Here is a 19,547-nt window from a genome sequence, read left to right on the forward strand (position 1 = left end):
TATCCTCCAATTATGAGTAAAAAAGAATGAAAACAGAAAACAAAAGAAAAACAAGGAATCAGATTAGTTGAACAGTCATATTGTTCAGCAAAACCAAATGCCCTATACAAATGCCAGCGACACAATACAAAAAGCTGATTTTTCTGTCTTAAAATTCTCTGGTTTATTCCTGGAATAAACATGAAACAACAGCAAGCAACTAAATGCACATGCCCCTGAATAAACATAAAAATTTATGTTTGGTAATGACAATGTGATTATAATAACATACACGAAGCGGACTGTATAAATTATCTGCAGAAGGCCCAAAAAGACTTCTCATCTCTATTAATTGGTGAATAAGTTTGCGCCATGCATGGACTCCAGTACTGATTCGATGTCGAGTAACTATGTCCACATAAGCACGCCTGTCAACCTGGCAAACATAAAATATTTAACAAGCAGCTTCTCAAATAATCTGCAGGTCATAGAAACCATTAGCAAACAAACCTCAGACCGTTGCATATTCCTTGCAAGTGCAAAACTGGCTACAAGAACAGCAATATATTTATATGAAAAAGCATTAAAATCTTTCCCATACACCGATTTTGTACCAACTGGCTGCAAACATTCCATCCAGGCAACTCCCATTGCTTCAGAAATATTCCACCTGTTGACCCTCTCCATATCACTAGCACTCCTTCGTTGTGCAGATGTAGCCATTGCAACAGCACTAAGACCTCTTCCAGAACCAATTTTTGCAAATCGCTCCAGATCACGAGCAGCTGCCAAAGCAGCAGCTTTCGCAGCTGCTTTGTCCTTGGGAAGAGGTGGTGTTTTGTTAGAGACTTCCAAAGGTCTTTGAAAGCTTGAAAATGTATGAAGTCTGGTTTGTTTGCGTTCGAGCAGTGAAGTATCACGCCTAAGATGGGAAGTTTGCGCAGGAGCTTGGCTTTCGCCACCTGATGCACCGGCTGCAATCATCGCCAATGCCATTGCAGCAGGTGGAGATGCAAAAGCAGCAGCCCAGGCAGGAGATATCATTGCGAGAGCAGCCTGAAGAAAATAACAATTATCAATTACAAAATTACACATCTAAAATAATGCGGCAAAATCATGTCAATGAATGCATGTGTAAAGCACATTTTGTGTAGGGTTTATTAGAAACAGAAAGAGAGAGGATGAGGAATCCTTCAGCTATAAAAACAAATTGATAGAAACAGGTTTAATAAGATCAATCGGTTGTTAAGACTTGTCCCCGTGAGCTTAGCTCAGTTGGTAAGGACAATGCATAATATATGCAAAGGTCTGGGGTTCGAACCACGGACACCACCAAAACAAACAAAAAAATTGGTTGTTAAGAGTTGTCTAATCCCTTTGCATATGGGAAATACTGATCCCAGGAAATAATCCATGTGGAAATACCTAAGAGAACATACATATAATTCTATCCAACACAAATTTAAAGGCAATAACCACACCCTTGAAAGTTATATTTCTTTTCAACAGAAAAAATAATAATCCTGTACAAACAAACATTGGCACGATGTATTGTTTTCCTTCTTGTTTATCTTCCTAATACCAAACCCTTACATTCCATTTGATTGGCAAAGAAAGTATTCTTTTTAACGCAAAATGGCATGCATAAGAATCACTAATGACTGCAATTCCAACCAAGTTTAAAACCTCAGCCATTACCTATCATTTGCAACACACCATAAGTTTATTAAAAATAGAGAAAAGAGTAGGAAAAAATGAGCATCTGACCCATGATCAACTTATTTGAACCAAAAAATTGTAAGAGCAAGTCAAAGGAAGTAGAAGGAGAGAAAGATAAAAAATAAAAAGAGGGTTGAAAATGAGACGATTTTCTAGTTGTTTGGAAAGAGAAAAATGGAAGGAAAGAAATGTAAGTGTTCTTTTTCCTTGTTTGATTGGGTAGAAATTAAGAGGGGAGAAAAAAAAAAACATATTTTTCAAATGACAAAAATATCCATCAGTAGAAATGAAAAGAGGTAAAGAGAACAAAAAAAAAAAATAGAAAATTTAATATTTTTTAAACACTGAATAATATGTAATGAAAATTTACCATAAATTAAAAAACATAATCGATTCAACTAAGATTGTGTAATGCAGGGGACATGAAACGACACCCAAGAGTAACATAACGCAATGTCAAAGTAAGAAACGGAACATGGAGCACACGCTATTTTCATCTTTTATGATTGAAATGTCTTTATTCCATCAGCTTTATGTTCCCTCATGGGATGAACCGGAGAAAAATGCCACCTTTCATTCTTCCTTTTTGCGTACCAAACAAAGGAAAATAACAAATTTTCTCACTCTTTCCTTTGTTTTTCCATAAAACTAAGCAATGTGTTAACATGAACGTGAAGGTATTGATATAAAACTAAGCCAAACCATTCTTATTACATATGTTTTAATGTGTGTATTTAAAGGAATGGACAGCAAAGCACCTCAATTGGCAGGGAATCAGCAGCTAATGCACGGTCATCGGCAACAAGAGGATTCAAACCATCACCAGTAGCAAGTTCATGAATGCTAGCCAAAAGCGGGCGCCACCTCCTTAAGACAGCAACAAATGGTGGTAATATAGCCTCAAGGTACTGTTTGCGAAGAGGCTTTTGGTCTCTGCTAACAGCATGGTAAACCTGACAAAGAGTAGTATTATGGTAACTACATCGTTGTATACAAAAAGAAGACAAAAGAGAAAAAAAAATTAAAATTGACTAGCTGAAAATACAAACCTCAGCATATAGCACGCAAGATGCAACCAAGACTCTTTGCCTCTTAGAATCTGAAATTGGCATGTTGAGTACAGGAGAGAGAACACTGTTGAAATTATAAAATAAAAATTAAAAGACAAGATCAACCCATCAAAAACATCAGATAATGAAAATAAAATATGGAATTATGCAATTAACATGCTAGGTTAATGAAATTTATCTGTTAGGACAGAAACACGCACACAATTTTAGATTGAAGGGATTGTTCTACCTCCATAAAAGAGCTGATCGCGGTTTTCTTCCTTCAGAAGCCACATCGTCAATACTTGAATTTCTCATCAGCATATAATCTTCACCATTATCGTCTTCCCTCATCGATAGAAGAACCATTCTAAGCATGCATAAGAATGGTTGGTCACTGTCTAATAGCTGGTACAGTGCAGCCATCCCTCCCATTCCGGTGCCTGATCCTCCACCTATACCAAGACCACCACCGAGTCCAGATTCATCTAGCAATAATGCTTGGAGCATTGCCACGGACTTCCTCACCAAAGGAAGCTCAATCCAGTTTCCGCTGGCATCTTTCTCTAAAGTTGACTTCCAAAAATCCCATCCACTTCCCCCACCACCAAATGCAGCTGGATTTTGTGGAAGGCCAACACCATACCATAAACGGCTCCGATATTTCCAGCCATCAGCTAAATCCTTTGCACAGGACCCATGTGACACAAAAGCACAAGATACGGATTCATAAGGCTCAGCTGCTGCTGCAGCCGCAATCCTTTCCATCACTGATGTAGGGATCTGACCGGTTCCATCAGCCATTGAAGAAAGGGCCTTCAAAAATCATGAAAGTATGAGTTTCGCCAATATAGAAATAGATAGAACAAAAATGACATGAGGAGGAATAGACAAATCAGATAGTAAAGAATGCAAATGCAATGGCAATAAAGACAAAAATAAAGCTTGCACATATTTTCGTAAATTTGAAAGATGAATACAAAAGTTAAGAGATAAAAAGTATAAAACGAGGAATGTTAAAAAAAAAAAAAAAAAAAAAAAAAAGATATGTGGAGAATAGAACATTATGTCACCAATGCATTAAATTTTGGAGGAATAACAGAAGCAGCATTGGAGATGCACAAAAATAAAATAAAAAATACTTATCTATTTATGACAAGTAGCATGCATGTGTAGTTTTAGATTACTATAAGCATACATCTAGAGGGTTTCCGCCTGAGCCACCGGATAGTGAACTTCGGTTGTCCGCAACTTCTTCTGTTGACTCGTCAATTGTTGACAATGACGTTGAGTGATCGCTTATTGGATACAAAGTAGTAAGTGGAGATGGAGATATATCTGCAGTGCGTGAAGAAGATTGTTTGCTCTGCAACCGTAAATGGTCTTCAACAAGCATAAGTATCACAATGGCATTCTCAACCAAGGCCACAGACAACTGGGCAGCATTATTTGCCTCAGCCTTAGCATCTGTTGGAGACAATCCCTCAGCAGCAACACCAGCCGCAGCTGCAGCAATAATTTGAGTCTGCAGCAAGGGAAAGCTGTATGTAGACGTCATTACTGTTTTTTCTTCCACTCTTAACAAAAATGAGAAACATAGATAATTGTACTTATCATTTTAGCATATGATTTTGGTATCTATGTGTGCTTCGGCATAGTAATAGAGATTTTGTTTCCCAAGTGTTATATACATTTCAAAACAAAAATAATTTGGTGGAGGAGGTAACAAAAGAAGAAAGAATATCATTACAATGGCATGGCATATCAAGCACGGAACTTTATAATTCTGTAAAAATAGAAAACAAGATTTACCTGAACCTGCAATTCTCTAGCGGCAAAGTCCAACAAGCTGCCTAAGAGTCTCCTTTTAAATATAGGCAACGATTCTTCACGCCTATAAGGAAATTGACCCAAAAAAGAATGATTATATAAATAAAATGAAACCAAAAATTGTAAACTATTGCTAGGTACTTTCAATCAAGACAAAAGAGTAATATGGTAGTATAAAAGAATTTATAAAACTCTTTTTCATAAACTTTTATAATATGTTCAACAAACATAGACTGGGATTATGGCTCTTGTTAAAATTAAGAATCTTTAGATATTCCTTTAATCGTACAACTTCCTAGATTGATTTTTATTACTCCGAGAGTATACAAATTCTGAGGCTAGTGCTTACTAATAAAGCACTCGATGTATTTATTGTAAAATCATTATCAATAAAAGGTGTGTGATCTCATTATTTTACATATTTTTACAGCTCTAAATGTTATCTTTGAGTATGTCTCGACGTAATTGTCCTCTTTGAATTACCATCAACCAATGTAAAACATATACCCGCACAGCTTCTTCATATTGCCTCATCAAGTTTACAAGGTTCATCAACTTTTATCAAATTTCAAAATTTAGCAAAAGCTGATTCAATCAAACTCAAGTGGAACATACAATTTTTCCTGGTATATTTTTTCTTGGCTTCAAATTTTATAATCTGGAAGTCATGATGTTATGAGCAGTTGTGTATACTTTTCCACATCACACCAGAATAGTTAATACTTCCTAAACAACTTAGGGAAAAGGAGGTCACTTCAAAAAAAATTGATGATGTCAAAAATATTCTGTCAAGTAATGGAGGTCAACTAAAAGCTTCAGTGGTCAAGTGAAAACTAACGAATTGTTAATATACTTAACAAAACCCCCTAACTCAAGGGAGATATAAGGTGGTTGGACTGGGGGAGTTAAGGACTGGGGGGATAAGGAGGTTGTGGGTTCAACCCCCACCCACAACAGTATACCAACATTAACAACTAAAATTTGCCATTCAAAAAAAAAACTAACTCAAGCCCTTAGACCTTGAAGCATGGACAGTGGAATGGGCCACCAAACCTTATGCTGGGCAGTTAGAATTAAACTCCTAACCACTTGATCATAGAGGCTCTGGTAGCATGTCAAGGACTAACTCTGCTAAAGACTTGCGCTGTCTGTTAGGTCAGAGCTCATGAATGATTTTATGTCCATACTAAAAAGATAGTAAAAGTTTAGCTCAGAAACAATGCCAAACAGCATCAAAGTAAACCAAAAAGAATAGAATACTCGGAGTAGAAATGATAAGTAAATGCTCAAAGAAATCATGATGGATGTATAAACTTACCTTACTCGCTGTTCCCCTGTGCTAGATCCACCTACAATAGAAAGCCACTCTGCACAATGAATTGTTGCTTCTATATCCTGAACAGAAGGAGTAACATTAAGTAGCCTGAATCAGCCTCATAAAACCAGAACTAATGCGAGCAAACAGATATGGACGTTGACAACAGAAGTTAAATTCCAACAGAATGATGACTAATAAGTTACATAATATTTCAGCAGTCAATTGTGGCTTCACATACAAACTGCAGGACATAATTTACTTCCCCTTGATGACCACAATTATGTGATTAGTAAATAGAATATTACAAAACGTCTTAAAACTCAATTTTAATCCTTTGTAGACAAGTCATTGCTTTAAACCAACAAGTATGGGAAAGATCTAAAAGATTATCTTTTAATCACAAACGTCAAGATGTATGTTATCAATATGACAATTCGGGTACATTTTTAAGCCTCATTGATTCCAGTATTTCATTTTGTTTCTTTATTTAAAATATGTTATGCAACCTAACCCCCCTTCCCCACCCCCCCAAAGTTTTACTTTTTTCTTTACTTGGAATAAAATTCTTCCAATACAATAAAAGGGAGGGGGAAAAATACAGCCTTCTTCACATCTGCAAGCCTAAGGAAACTCCGGTGAATAAAAAAAAAAACTTATTTACAAATTCATTGAAAGCTCAAGCCCAGTTTAATGTTAGACGTTCAACAGTTACAACCTAAGACAAACGACAAAGATTTAATAGAGAAAACAGAAAGCGGGCAAACAAACTATTGCATGTGCACGCTGTCATCAGCAACACATGACTCATGAAAAAGCAAAATGGACAAGAATTGGAAGTAACATGAACTATTTCTACATGAAAGAATTAAAAATCCAAACAAATATTAACCTTCCATCCATCCTTTTGGCGCATTGAGTGCTCTAGCATGATAATTAGGAAGTTATGAATCAGATCTTCTACGTCTCCGGCACTTGTTGAATCAGACAATTTGCTTGGACCCACCTGTTAGCAAAGAGTATGCAGTTAACACGGTCAAAGAATTTCCCACAAAAACCACACCCAAAACAAATACTATACAAGAAGTTGGCATTAATTTAATGCCTGTGAACTTTGTAAAAGAGACCAAAAAAAACTACGCACACATGTTATTACCTCATAGCTTGAGATCAGGATTTCCAAAATCCATTCAGGCCATTCCTCCATGTTTATCATACTGTTTCTATTTTCAGGATGACTGCAAGCCAAGAATAGAAGATCCTGAAAATAGACACGAACAAGCAGCTTAAATCTAGGTGGCATAGAAAAAATCTCAAGTAAGAACTGTATGCATCATTGGAAGTCTTGTGTTAGACCTCTTATTAGTAAATATTATTGGGCAGATATATGTTATTAGTGGTAGTTAACATATTATTAGGAGCAGTTATGTTAATTAATGGTATCAATTAATTGTGTTAGTAATGTTTTAATAGGTGTGTGTCTACTGTATGTAACTTTATAAATAGTAGTTTGTTATTTGAATTAAGTGTGGAATTATATGCTATAAACCGGTTGGTTAAGGAGAGGACGGGCTCTCAAATCCTTGTCATTTGTGTGTAACTTCTGTAACTTTTTCTCAAGAAACTAAACCTATCAGTTTCAGCCAGAGGAAGAACCACTAGTGCAGTATATGTAATCACTGCTCTTTAGAACATTGTTTCAAGAGTATTTCATCGATAATATTCTAGTAAATTCAGTATATTTAATTTATTTAGATAATAGTTCCAACATCTTACTTCCAAAGGTAAATTTTTATAAGAAAACTTTTTATATTGTTGGGCTATATACATGGACATTCATTGAATTAACTATGACATAAAAAGGTAACTAATACAATAAACAAACAAAACTGGTCACATAGTACCAGAAAAAAAAAATTGAGATGTTTTGCGGAACTTAAGACACAATAACACCTTATTTTTATTGTTCTATTTGAAAAGGGTGGAAAATATCTGGGAAAAAAGGAATGTGTGAAGATAGATAAAATGGTTGAATAAGATAGTCTCCTTTCGGGTCTGGTCCCATGGTGTATCTACCAGTGAGACACTATGAAAGAACCGACATGTTGAACATCACCAATAAGCAACGATAAACATCAGGAAAAGCAGGTCTTTCAAATACAGAGTATATAAGACTTTTAAAGGTTTCCTTTTCAATAGAATAATAACATGTCAATAGGTCAAAATAATCATGAGTTAAAATAACAGAAAAAGTGGACAAAGTAACAACCTATCCTGTAGTTAGTTTCGCTTTGTACCAGCCTAGGTGAATATACAGTCTTCTGTTTCATCATTATCTTTAACATCTTAAAGTAACAGCAAATTTAAGCCCTTAAAAATGAGTAAAATGTAAATATGTAACAAGAAAACCAAAATGCTAAACTAAGCAGCCCATCCATGAAGTAGTAGTAAGGTGAACTGAGTAGTTCAAATACATGAATCAAGGAAGTATAAAACACATGATACTGTAAACATCTAAATCAAATAAAATGCAATATATAAAACACTATATGCATATGAGAAGTAATGAGCTACTACCTGCAATGCCCTGCTCTGCAATGACCTAGGTGCAAATGGAAGGGAATGCAACAGCACCAATAAAAGTTGTGAATGCTCAAAGCGATGACCAGAATCGTAGAAATTTAGTCCATCCTCTAAAGAAGAGGCGTTGATCTGAAATAAAAAGCCAAAAAAATCAACTAATGAGCATAATATAGCCACTTCGGCAATTTCTATACAAGATTTTTCAAGGAGGCTTTCATGTTTTTCTGTTTTTTATGCAGTCTGATGTTAAAATGGGGAATTTTTTGCATTTATATTAGCAAGATGCTTTCTCCATTCAATTAATGAACTTCCATTTTCTAATAGAAACAAAAAAGCTTTAGTCAATGTATAAAAAAATTTCCTCTCATACAAAAGATGGACTTTTAAGAAGTTAATTCAAGAAACTTGCATGGCCACTGTCACAGAATTTCGGGAATGATTTTTTAAATTGCAAACATAAATGTGAAACAAGACAACAGTATTTTGATCAAATAGATGCATCATTGAAACAACATCATGAGAAAAGATTCAAATAATTCCAAAGAGACATATGCTGGGCCAACTTCTTCACAGATGTATGTATGGTATCCCTATATCTTGGATGCCCATTTTCGGGATGCAAAAATCATGCAAATTTAGAGACTTTCAGATCCAAGGTATATTTATCGGTATTCAGTGGTTTTAATTACAATCTAGAACAACAGTATACGATAACAAAGTATCCCAAAGAGGAACACCAATGGAGTCTTAAAGAATGATGACATAATATCTCATAGAGGAATATTATATGGAGTCTTAAGAATGAAGGTGCCCACAGACACAATAAAATCGAAAATGCTCCAAGAGTTATGAGACATTACAAAGCAGAGTTGCAACTTGCTCAAACTGCCTTGCAGTAAAGGTGAACAGAGACAATATCTACGAATGCTTTCACATACATGACACATGAAAGGACACGAGCACTGCTGTAAATCGCAGATTGCGGAAAATAGCAGTAAGTTCAAATTCTGCTATGCAACAACACTGTAGTCATTATTTGACAAATTTTGCACTAAAGCAAGTACCACAGAACAATAGCGGTTTGTTAAAATTTTGCTACATTATAGCCGCTCTATTGACAACACTGCACAAGACAAGACAGAATAGCTAAATTTGCTGATTTCATACATTGAATGATAATTCCAGAATTCAGTTAGAATAGGTAGCATGTTGACAGATCAATATAAACAATACTTTTGCCTAATCCAGTCAATGAGAACTATAAATTTTGCTAGTACAATTTATAAATGTAAAAACATTCATATTTTCAATATTGATGCATATATGCTGGTTATGAAAATATTAACATATAAGCTAATCATGACCAAAAACGAAAAATAAGACATACCATGAAAAAAAACATAGTAATGATATTGAAAATATAACTTCCAAAGGAAAAAGTAAAATAAAATCTATTTAGGTAACAGTATAGGAGTAACTGCCACTAATATGTTTCCATTGACATATGCAGTGGGTATATGCTAGAGGAAGTTAGCCATACCGAGGCAGCCAACAGAGCTGTATAAACATTGTTAGTCATTAGCCTGTTAGGTGCTGCTTGAAAAGCCTTCTGTAAAGCATAAAGTAGAAGAGAAACCTTGTCTTCGAACATAGTACCACCCCTGTCATGGAGTCCAACACCATAAAGATTGCTTGTTGTATCGGGACTGGCACATGAAACAAATCTCAGTTGTCCTGAAGCTACTAAAGCACCTAAAAGACCTATGATCCCTACAACAATGCCATCACTTTTATCAATATTGTAGACATTTTTCCTAGCACTGTCAGCACTAATGGATAGACTTATGCCTCCAAGATTCTTGACAGAAGAAGTTTCAGAGGCAAATGTCATCCTGTCGCTGTTAATGTCTGGAGAACGAGGATGAGGACTGTTGCCACTGTCAATAGATTGAGAGCGTTTATCATTGTCAAGTATGCTGGCTTCACTTTTATCCTCTGATCCTTCGTCGTCCTGACTTCTTTCAGTGTTCTCATTACTACCATCAATTTCTGTTTTTTCAAGTTCGGGATTCTTAGAGAATGATTCCATTACACCACTATCACCAGCTTTAGCTTCCCTCTGGAGGAGAACAAGAAGAGTTTCTATCCCACCACCTGCTAGAAATTCTTCTGCAAATGTGTTAGCCCTAGATGCATTAGGCTGGACAACCATCCTGTAGAAGAGATGCAACACCCTGGCAACCTGAAAAATGAAGCAAATAATGAATGGGTATAATTTTGTTTAGATAATTAAGAAAAAAATTAAAATCAAACCAAAGCATTATAAGTTCATGTTAAATGTCTCAGACTACATAAGAACCACTAAAAATGAGATTGTTAATGCCAAAACATGCATATTACTTGCATCCAATATATTAGCTGGAGCTAGTTCAGGGGTTTCTACATTGATTAAACTATAACCACCGGGACCAAGTGTGTTGTCAAATACACTTGATGTTATATCTGTGTCATTTGGGCAGATAATCATTGTAATTGATCATGAGCTCCAATGTAGAAGTATGACTTTTGGACACTGATCTACGAGTTTTTGTTTGAGATTGCCTGGTTGGCATAGCGCTGAGGTCTCGAGTTATTTAAAAAGGAAGTAAGAAGAATGTATAACATGAGAAGATTGGAATCTTGTGCATATTTAGGTGCAGCAGAACGGGGGTATGATGATGGAACTGGCTGGTACTTAACTAACCTATCGGGGTATGAGTACTGGTGTCACGGCTTTATGTTGTACTGCTAATGACGTTGCCTTAGTAATGGACTGTTGGCTGAAGGCTGAAGCTGGAGGTGTAATTCTATTAGCATAGTTTTGGTGTACTTTTCTTCTTTAACTTGAGTGTGGACTCTGGTTTCTGTTATCTCAGCAACTGGATTGATTGTATAGTGCATTGATCTAGGCGCTACTTGTGCCTGGGACCTTTGTTATCCAATAATATGTATGTTTCCTTGTCATAAGAGAGAATGATCTATGTAGCTGAATCTATCTAATGAGAAAAGGCTACGGTGGTTGTTTTTGTTGTAGCTTTAGCATCATATCTAACTAACAATGTGTTCTTATTACTCCCTCACAAACAAAACAAAACAAAAAAAAGCAAAAAGCATTCAGTGTCACTACTTTACCTGATTGGGTTGTGGACAGTCAACCATGAATCCAAGTAAACATCGGACATCAGCTGAGACCAGAGAAGGAGGAGCTGCCACTATTAAAAGTTCAACTACCACTAAGAGCTCGTCAACCAATGCATTAATTTCACCCACAGGACGTGTTGCCCCAGCTAGAGAAAAAGAATTCACCGAGTCAATTTCACGAACAATCCAATAACATCGTCTGCAACCATCAAGAAGCATTTGAATGGCATTGGCATCACGCATTACGGTTGACTCTGTGAAAACCATGTCTGCAAGTGATGATAGAAGCTTCTTTTGTATGCCATAACTACACAAACTCCATATTTTTAAATCTAACAGCAGTGTAGTGAAGAGCTGCACTTTAAGTGTATGGTTGATCTTCTGAGATTGACAAACAGAAACAACAGCAGCAACAAGTTCCTCATCTCCTACGCCCTCATGCTTTCCAACATCAAGTGAGGATAGAGTTTGGAGAAGATAATTCAAAATTTTTGACAGAACCTCAGGCCCTCTACCACGAGATAACTCTTCATTGTTCCTTGAATGTTGAATAGCCATGGATATAATTCTAAATATTGGGGCAGCAAGAGATGTGGTAGCTGAAGAAAGAGATAAATTCCCTTGCACTGGTTCTAGAGTGTCCTCGTCTATATTGCTTATTGTCACGGGAAGCAAAGACAAGGGACCACCATAGGCCAATGCCCATAAAGCATCCCCTGGTCGCATTCGTGTAGCAACATGGACTTGCCCAAGAACCTCAGCTGGACGTCGAAGCACTCCTGAATCATAATGAAGGGAGCATAAGAAAAGCAGAGATTGATTCAGCAAATTAATCATGTTTTGGCGCATAAAAAAAACATTTGCATTGCTGACAGGAAATACAAGTAATCGTTGATCCCGCAAATGGTTGGTTGTACCATATTAAACACTGAAAATAGCTAACATTGTTCACAGGAAATGATCTATTAAGAAGATATGGAGAAGTAAAGAAACAATAAAGGAGGGGTACATTACATATAAGTCACAGGCCTTGGCAAACAATTTGTCTATCAGTAAGACTAAAAGCCAAGAAAGAATGAGAGAAGCAGAATAAAATCAAATAACTACATATATTCCCTAATGATTTAGGGAGGAGACAACTAAATAACAACTTCACTAGGGAATAGACTTATGACATACAGGCTGATCAATGATAAGTTTGTTCAGTAATTTTTGTAAACAAATTTGTAACTTGATATGCATAGAAAAATGAGTTTGCAACTTGTTATCGTAGACATAAAAGCTAATTATATATATATATATATATATATATATGCAGTGTATAAATATCCATATATTATAATACAGAAAAAATCAATCAAAATTTTCTAACCCGAAGCACCAGAAGGTGAGGCATCTGGACAGAAACGCCCATTGAGCAAACTAGGATGATAGAGCAGATGAATGAAACCTCCAATTTCTGCATCTAGAAGCACACTCTCCTCTGCCTTGCTCTGTACATAGGCATTTGTTGATAGCCAAGGTAGCCCAGCTGCATTACCAAAAGAAGGCAATATATCCCCCCCTCTAGAAGCCAGACCTGCCATTCTTTCCGGGCCAATTGGTTCCTTGAAGATGTAAACAGGGCCCATCTCAGCAAATAAAGGACACTGACGACGGCGGCGTTGCAAACCAGCCATAGTAGGAGGAGGGTTAGTTCCTATGCAGCAAAACGCGAGGGGTTTGGATATTCGAGGGAACTCAAAAGGACGACTTTCATATAAAGACCCATCTACATATAACCTGACTTCACTTTCTGTATTCCCAAGAATTCCATGCTTGCCTATATGCTCAAGCCCAATGAAGTACCAGCATTGTGGTTTGAAGGCATAGGTAAAATGCAAAGATGACTTTTTTCCCTTTCCACTAGCAGTTTCAACCACCAAAAATTGGGCATGAAAATAAGCCTCTATACCCTGATTATCACCAGATAAAAAACTGAATAGTCGTGGCATGTGCACCGTACCTTCACCAGCAAGCGCACTAGCCGCAGCAGCAGCTGACATGGCTGATGATTTACCTGACCTAGCGGATGCAGCTGCAGCAATCGCAGCAGCAACTGTAGCTGTGTTCAATGTGTCTGCAAATGATTCAATATAGATCCATGTTGCAAAAGCATATCCACTCACGAACGGCCAACGACTCTCCCCTGGACCAAGCAAACCAGAACTTTCACCATCAAACTCAAAGGTACAAGCTGGTCCTCTTGACTCCTTTCCGCTTAATGCTTTCTCGAGTGCTAGTGTTAGTCGTGGAGCCCAAATTGTTGTAAGTGTTTTAGTAATGACTTGAAACCATCTATAGAGATCACTAACACTAAGAGAATGGCCCGCTAAGAATTGTATACAGTGGCACAGAGGAGTTCCATCCCACCTCATTTGTCCATTTAAGCCAACATCCACTGTAAAAATCTTTTCAGCTGTTCTCAACAATACTCCTAACAAACCAGCCGATGAGCACATTGCTCTATTTCTAGTACAAGCCCTTATTATGGCAAGTAGTCCCCTAACCATCCTTGTCCTTGGTGACATGACATCATCAGTATCACCTATGTAAGGAAGCCAAGGAATAAGCTCGCCTGACACAATGGCAGCCCGGGAGTTCAGCATTACACTAGGAGGATTATCCTCATCCTCCTCGAAACTTTCAACACCACCCATTGTGGCAAGAAGTGAATCTACAATTAGGAAAGGTACGTTATCCATTTCTTCACCACTCTCAAAAATTTCTACACCACTTGCAATATTCTTTAGCTTATCAATACCTTCAGGTTTCCCCATAATGGCAGAATCAACTAGATGCAGTAATTCTGGAGACACATTTGGCTTTGCATGTTTTTGCCTGGGAATTGGTGGAGATTTGACAGAAGAGTATCCAGTGGAATCAAAACTAAATGATGGAGCAAACTGCTTGTCCTCTGACCCAGGGCTATGAGAGAGATTATCAAGATGCAGGTCAGAAACTATGGAAGAATCATACTCTATTGAACGCGACCCAGATGAGTGTCGAGAATCCTCTGCATATCCATCATACGGACGATGTATTTTATCAGAACCTGGTGATTGATTTGAATCCTCAGACTCGTTATTCTTGTCTTGATCTTTCAAAGATACTTGCTCAAACTGGTCTTCACCCATAACTGTAGTTGCACAATGAACGTCTTGATCTTGCAAGTGTACCCTTTCATCTACGTGTTCAACCTCAAAACTACTGCTACCATTTACATTTTCCTCATGAGGACTCTCAACAAATTGTTTTGTATCACTATCTACTACTCCATGAGAATCTAATTCATTACCAGATATTTTCATCTCTTTTGGCTCGTCCTCCTCTTCCATTATTCTATTTCTGAAGAAACTAACAAATGTTCACTTGAATTATGAAAGCTCAATCCACCTGCAAGTAATAAAGTAAATTCAGAGAGAGAGAGAGAGAGAGAGAGAGATCAACAGAAAAGAAAAAAAAAATATTCAAGAGTTGGATACCATGGTGATCCGTACAATTAAAGCACCAATGTGCAGAGCTGGGGAAAGATGGGATCAGATACAGTCACCACGAGAACAAATTATTGATGATAATGAACAGTGGATTTTACGGCAAGCCTTTTCAAAGAACAGACATTATGTTGAATTTTCAAACAAGAACATTGTGGGTCTGTAAGAAAAGACACCAATCACAAAGATAGAAAAGGAGTATCAATATGCAAACCCGTGTTTGTGTGTATACATAAAATGAACCTAAAAGGGTATTACTTCAATGCCCAACTTTTTCTACATACGGGATACTAAATGAGTTGTGAAACATTTAATGGTCTTGATTAACTAAGAGTGTCTCCAACGGGAGTGCCTTATCATGCTGTTTAACATTAATGATCCCTATCGAGTTTCACCATCAGAGTATATATATACATATATATATATGTGTGTGTGTGTGTGTGTGTGTGTGTGTGTGTGTGGCAGCCACAAGAAAGGACCGTTAATTGACCAAGAATAAAAAATCAATTTTATGTAAGAATGTGTGGGACCCATTTTAAGCTCATAATAAAGAAATTGGATTCCCTGCAGTCGGGTTGTTGCCGCATTCACTAAGTTAGGGACACTGGTAGTTATCGTCCGATCTTGATCGGGTAGCCCAAAAAAAAAGCTTCAATTTTTATTTTATATTCTACGATACCAAGCTTAAAACGGGATTGTCCGATCTTGTTTGTACAACTACTGATGACCGACTACCTGGATGCGGGAAAATTTTGACCGCACGCAAATGTGATCCCTTAATAAATGCATATTCAGAGTAGAAACATGCTAAGTTGCTTAAAGTTAATGTGGCGTGATAAGACCCGCCAGAAGTGAGTTAAACAAAACCACAGCCAAACCGAAAACATTTGATAACGACAATTCATCGAGTATTCTAACACCGAAGGGGAAAATTAGAATCTGGATCTGCAACCTTTAAGGCGGGAAAGGCGGCGTGTCTTTGCCTATCTCTCTCCTATAATTTCTCTTTCATCTTTCTCTCTCATTAAATTAAATACACAAAATGCACTAAAGTCGTGGTGATTTTCCCGCCACTAAAGTCACAAAATCCAGATCTGGAAAATTAGGTCCGGTGCCGTAACTTAAAAGTAATTAATACAAGCTTCAGTATCACTAAACACACCATAAATCATTACACAGCTGGAAGAAATCTTCTCGAATACGAAAGTCAACAGTACACTGTAAGAAAATTCATTATTAACATACTAAGAAGTAAAGTTCCACAGCTTGAAGCTCAAAAGTAGTGACACTGATAACAAACTAACTTACTCCATTGTTAAGCTAAGTTAATAAATACAGTAATTGTGCCAAACGCAGAAGCTTAAGTAACATCTAAACATAATTCAAGTTCAATTCAACTATATCCTAAGCAAATCAACAAGAACACAATAAAATCATGTAAATTAATAACAATTCAAATCGAACAATGCACAAAAAAATCACCGGATCTTGCTGGAACGAGAAACTGATGAAATCAAAATGACTTGGATCGACTTGCATTGCGAGTACGAGATCGAGAGAAAGCAGATCTCAGAAGATAATCGCATCGCGTGCATTCTCAATTGATTTGAATCGGAGTTTGGTGAATCCGAATAACAGAATGAACGGATCGTAACAGAATGCGTGAAATGAAGAATAGAGAGCAGTTAGAGTTACGCGTACCTTCTAGAAGATTCCGGCGCGGAGGTTTCTTCTGGTTCGATCGTGCGGCTCAGATCGGCGATTGGAGGGAAATGAGAGAGAAAGTTTAGAGAGTGAATTATGAGAGAGAGAAAGTGAATCGGAGAGAGAGTGTGTAAGGAAGAAGTAGGTTGTTGGCGTTGCCGTTTTTGTTAATTCTTACCGATATCTTCACTTGTCAACTCCGGCTTCGTCTCTAATCAAGATCATTTCATAATCTTATTTTTAATTAATTACTAGTTTAGAGACCCGGCGTTGCCCGGGTTAGATATTAAATAAGTTTTATAAGTTTGTGTGCACGAATACACGTGTCAGTATATTAGATTGAATTTATTTAAATTTACAATTATAATAATATCATAAAAATAAATATAAATATTTCAAAAAAAATCAAAAATAAATATAAATGATGAGATGAATGTCCAATGCAAGAATAAAAAGTGTAACAAAATCAATAATGAATTAGTCCAAGTGGTAATAGTTTTGGGTCCTTTAAACATGGACTATTACCTTCCCACCCTATTGCCTTCTCCCGCGCCCTGTAAAATTTCTAAAAATGCCCTTGTGCATTCCGGATTTTAAAATTCGGATTCAAGTTTACTATTTCGGATTTTATAATCCAGACAATTCTTATGTATAATCAGCCATCAGACTCTCTCACATTTCAACAGTTTTGAGTTTTCCTTTCAAAAACAACAAAAAAACTAAGTAAAAAATGCTAAAAACCTGTCAAATAAAATCATAAAAATATAAAAATAGTACCAAAAAATTCTAAAAATCAAATAAAACTAATGAAAATTTTTTCGGATTTTTCTGAGAATATGAAAAATTAATAAAAATGAAAAATGGGTCTAAACGATGGAATTTTGGATTTTGAGGGGCGGAGTCCCGTAAGATCAAAAGTTTGTTGAGATATTTATGTTAAATAAAATAGAAAAAATAATAAAAATATTGAGAATGAATGTGGAAGTGACACGTGGCATAAAAAACCTTACTTTATATATATACTATTGATTGATTGATGTGCAGTTTGTTGAGATAAAAAATACTGAGTGCATAAGATCAAAAGTTTGTTGAGATATTTATGTTAAATAAAATAGAAAAAATAATAAAAATATTGAGAATGAATGTGGAAGTGACACGTGGCATAAAAAACCTTACTTTATATATATACTATTGATTGATTGATGTGCAGTTTGTTGAGATAAAAAATACTGAGTGCATAAGATCAAAAGTTTGTTGAGATATTTATGTTAAATAAAATAGAAAAAATAATAAAAATATTGAGAATGAATGTGGAAGTGACACGTGGCATAAAAAACCTTACTTTATATATATACTATTGATTGATTGATGTGTAGTTTGTTGAGATAAAAAATACTGAGTGCATAAGATCAAAAGTTTGTTGAGATATTTATGTTAAATAAAATAGAAAAAATAATAAAAATATTGAGAATGAATGTGGAAGTGACACGTGGCATAAAAAACCTTACTTTATATATATACTATTGATTGATTGATGTGTAGTTTGTTGAGATAAAAAATACTGAGTGCATAAGATCAAAAGTTTGTTGAGATATTTATGTTAAATAAAATAGAAAAAATAATAAAAATATTGAGAATGAATGTGGAAGTGACACGTGGCATAAAAAACCTTACTTTATATATATACTATTGATTGATTGATTGATGTGTAGTTTGTTGAGATAAAAAATACTGAGTGCATAAGATCAAAAGTTTGTTGAGATATTTATGTTAAATAAAATAGAAAAAATAATAAAAATATTGAGAATGAATGTGGAAGTGACACGTGGCATAAAAAACCTTACTTTATATATATACTATTGATTGATTGATTGATGTGTAGTTTGTTGAGATAAAAAATACTGAGTGCATAAGATCAAAAGTTTGTTGAGATATTTATGTTAAATAAAATAGAAAAAATAATAAAAATATTGAGAATGAATGTGGAAGTGACACGTGGCATAAAAAACCTTACTTTATATATATACTATTGATTGATTGATGTGTAGTTTGTTGAGATAAAAAATACTGAGTGCATAAGATCAAAAGTTTGTTGAGATATTTATGTTAAATAAAATAGAAAAAATAATAAAAATATTGAGAATGAATGTGGAAGTGACACGTGGCATAAAAAACCTTACTTTATATATATACTATTGATTGATTGATGTGTAGTTTGTTGAGATAAAAAATACTGAGTGCATAAGATCAAAAGTTTGTTGAGATATTTATGTTAAATAAAATAGAAAAAATAATAAAAATATTGAGAATGAATGTGGAAGTGACACGTGGCATAAAAAACCTTACTTTATATATATACTATTGATTGATTGATGTGTAGTTTGTTGAGATAAAAAATACTGAGTGCATAAGATCAAAAGTTTGTTGAGATATTTATGTTAAATAAAATAGAAAAAATAATAAAAATATTGAGAATGAATGTGGAAGTGACACGTGGCATAAAAAACCTTACTTTATATATATACTATTGATTTCTAATTTCTAATGTTTACATTTTCAATATATTAATTAATATTGAAAAATGTAGACCGGTCTTACATGTTTACTTTTTGGTAATAAACAAATCTTACAGGTTAAGAAATGTGCTTATTTGAA

At 35.5% G+C, this 19,547-nt stretch overlaps 1 protein-coding gene across 5 annotated transcripts in view; it reads right to left on the reverse strand.

Moving 5' to 3' along the window:
* The window catches only part of LOC146908503 (WD-40 repeat family protein / beige-like protein), a 31,089-nt gene extending 14,002 nt beyond the window's left edge, over positions 1 to 17,087 (reverse strand). For 3 of the 5 annotated variants that reach the window (XR_015020466.1, XM_085730060.1, XM_085730057.1), the window contains exons 1-15: positions 16,890 to 17,087; positions 13,028 to 15,090; positions 11,647 to 12,434; positions 10,016 to 10,717; positions 8,470 to 8,604; positions 7,049 to 7,153; positions 6,785 to 6,898; positions 5,896 to 5,972; positions 4,560 to 4,641; positions 3,946 to 4,272; positions 2,998 to 3,563; positions 2,748 to 2,832; positions 2,457 to 2,651; positions 490 to 1,035; positions 272 to 415 (exon numbers count right to left, since the gene is read on the reverse strand). Coding sequence is in view for 4 of the 5 variants with exons in the window: in XM_085730060.1 (XP_085586186.1) it covers positions 272 to 415; positions 490 to 1,035; positions 2,457 to 2,651; positions 2,748 to 2,832; positions 2,998 to 3,563; positions 3,946 to 4,272; positions 4,560 to 4,641; positions 5,896 to 5,972; positions 6,785 to 6,898; positions 7,049 to 7,153; positions 8,470 to 8,604; positions 10,016 to 10,717; positions 11,647 to 12,434; positions 13,028 to 15,032 (5,871 nt within the window). In the remaining variant the exon portion in view is untranslated. Of the gene's footprint in view, positions 1 to 271; positions 416 to 489; positions 1,036 to 2,456; positions 2,652 to 2,747; positions 2,833 to 2,997; positions 3,564 to 3,945; positions 4,273 to 4,559; positions 4,642 to 5,895; positions 5,973 to 6,784; positions 6,899 to 7,048; positions 7,154 to 8,469; positions 8,605 to 10,015; positions 10,718 to 11,646; positions 12,435 to 13,027; positions 15,091 to 15,179; positions 15,349 to 16,889 lie in introns of all 5 variants that reach the window. The other 2 variants (XM_085730059.1, XM_085730058.1) reach the window with 2 other exon arrangements.
* Between the last annotated feature and the right edge of the window lie 2,460 nt (positions 17,088 to 19,547).

The sequence above is a fragment of the Medicago sativa genome, chromosome 7, assembly GCF_051527215.1.
Source record: "Medicago sativa cultivar Bolivia chromosome 7, Bolivia_mono, whole genome shotgun sequence".
NCBI classification, from domain to species: domain Eukaryota; kingdom Viridiplantae; phylum Streptophyta; class Magnoliopsida; order Fabales; family Fabaceae; genus Medicago; species Medicago sativa.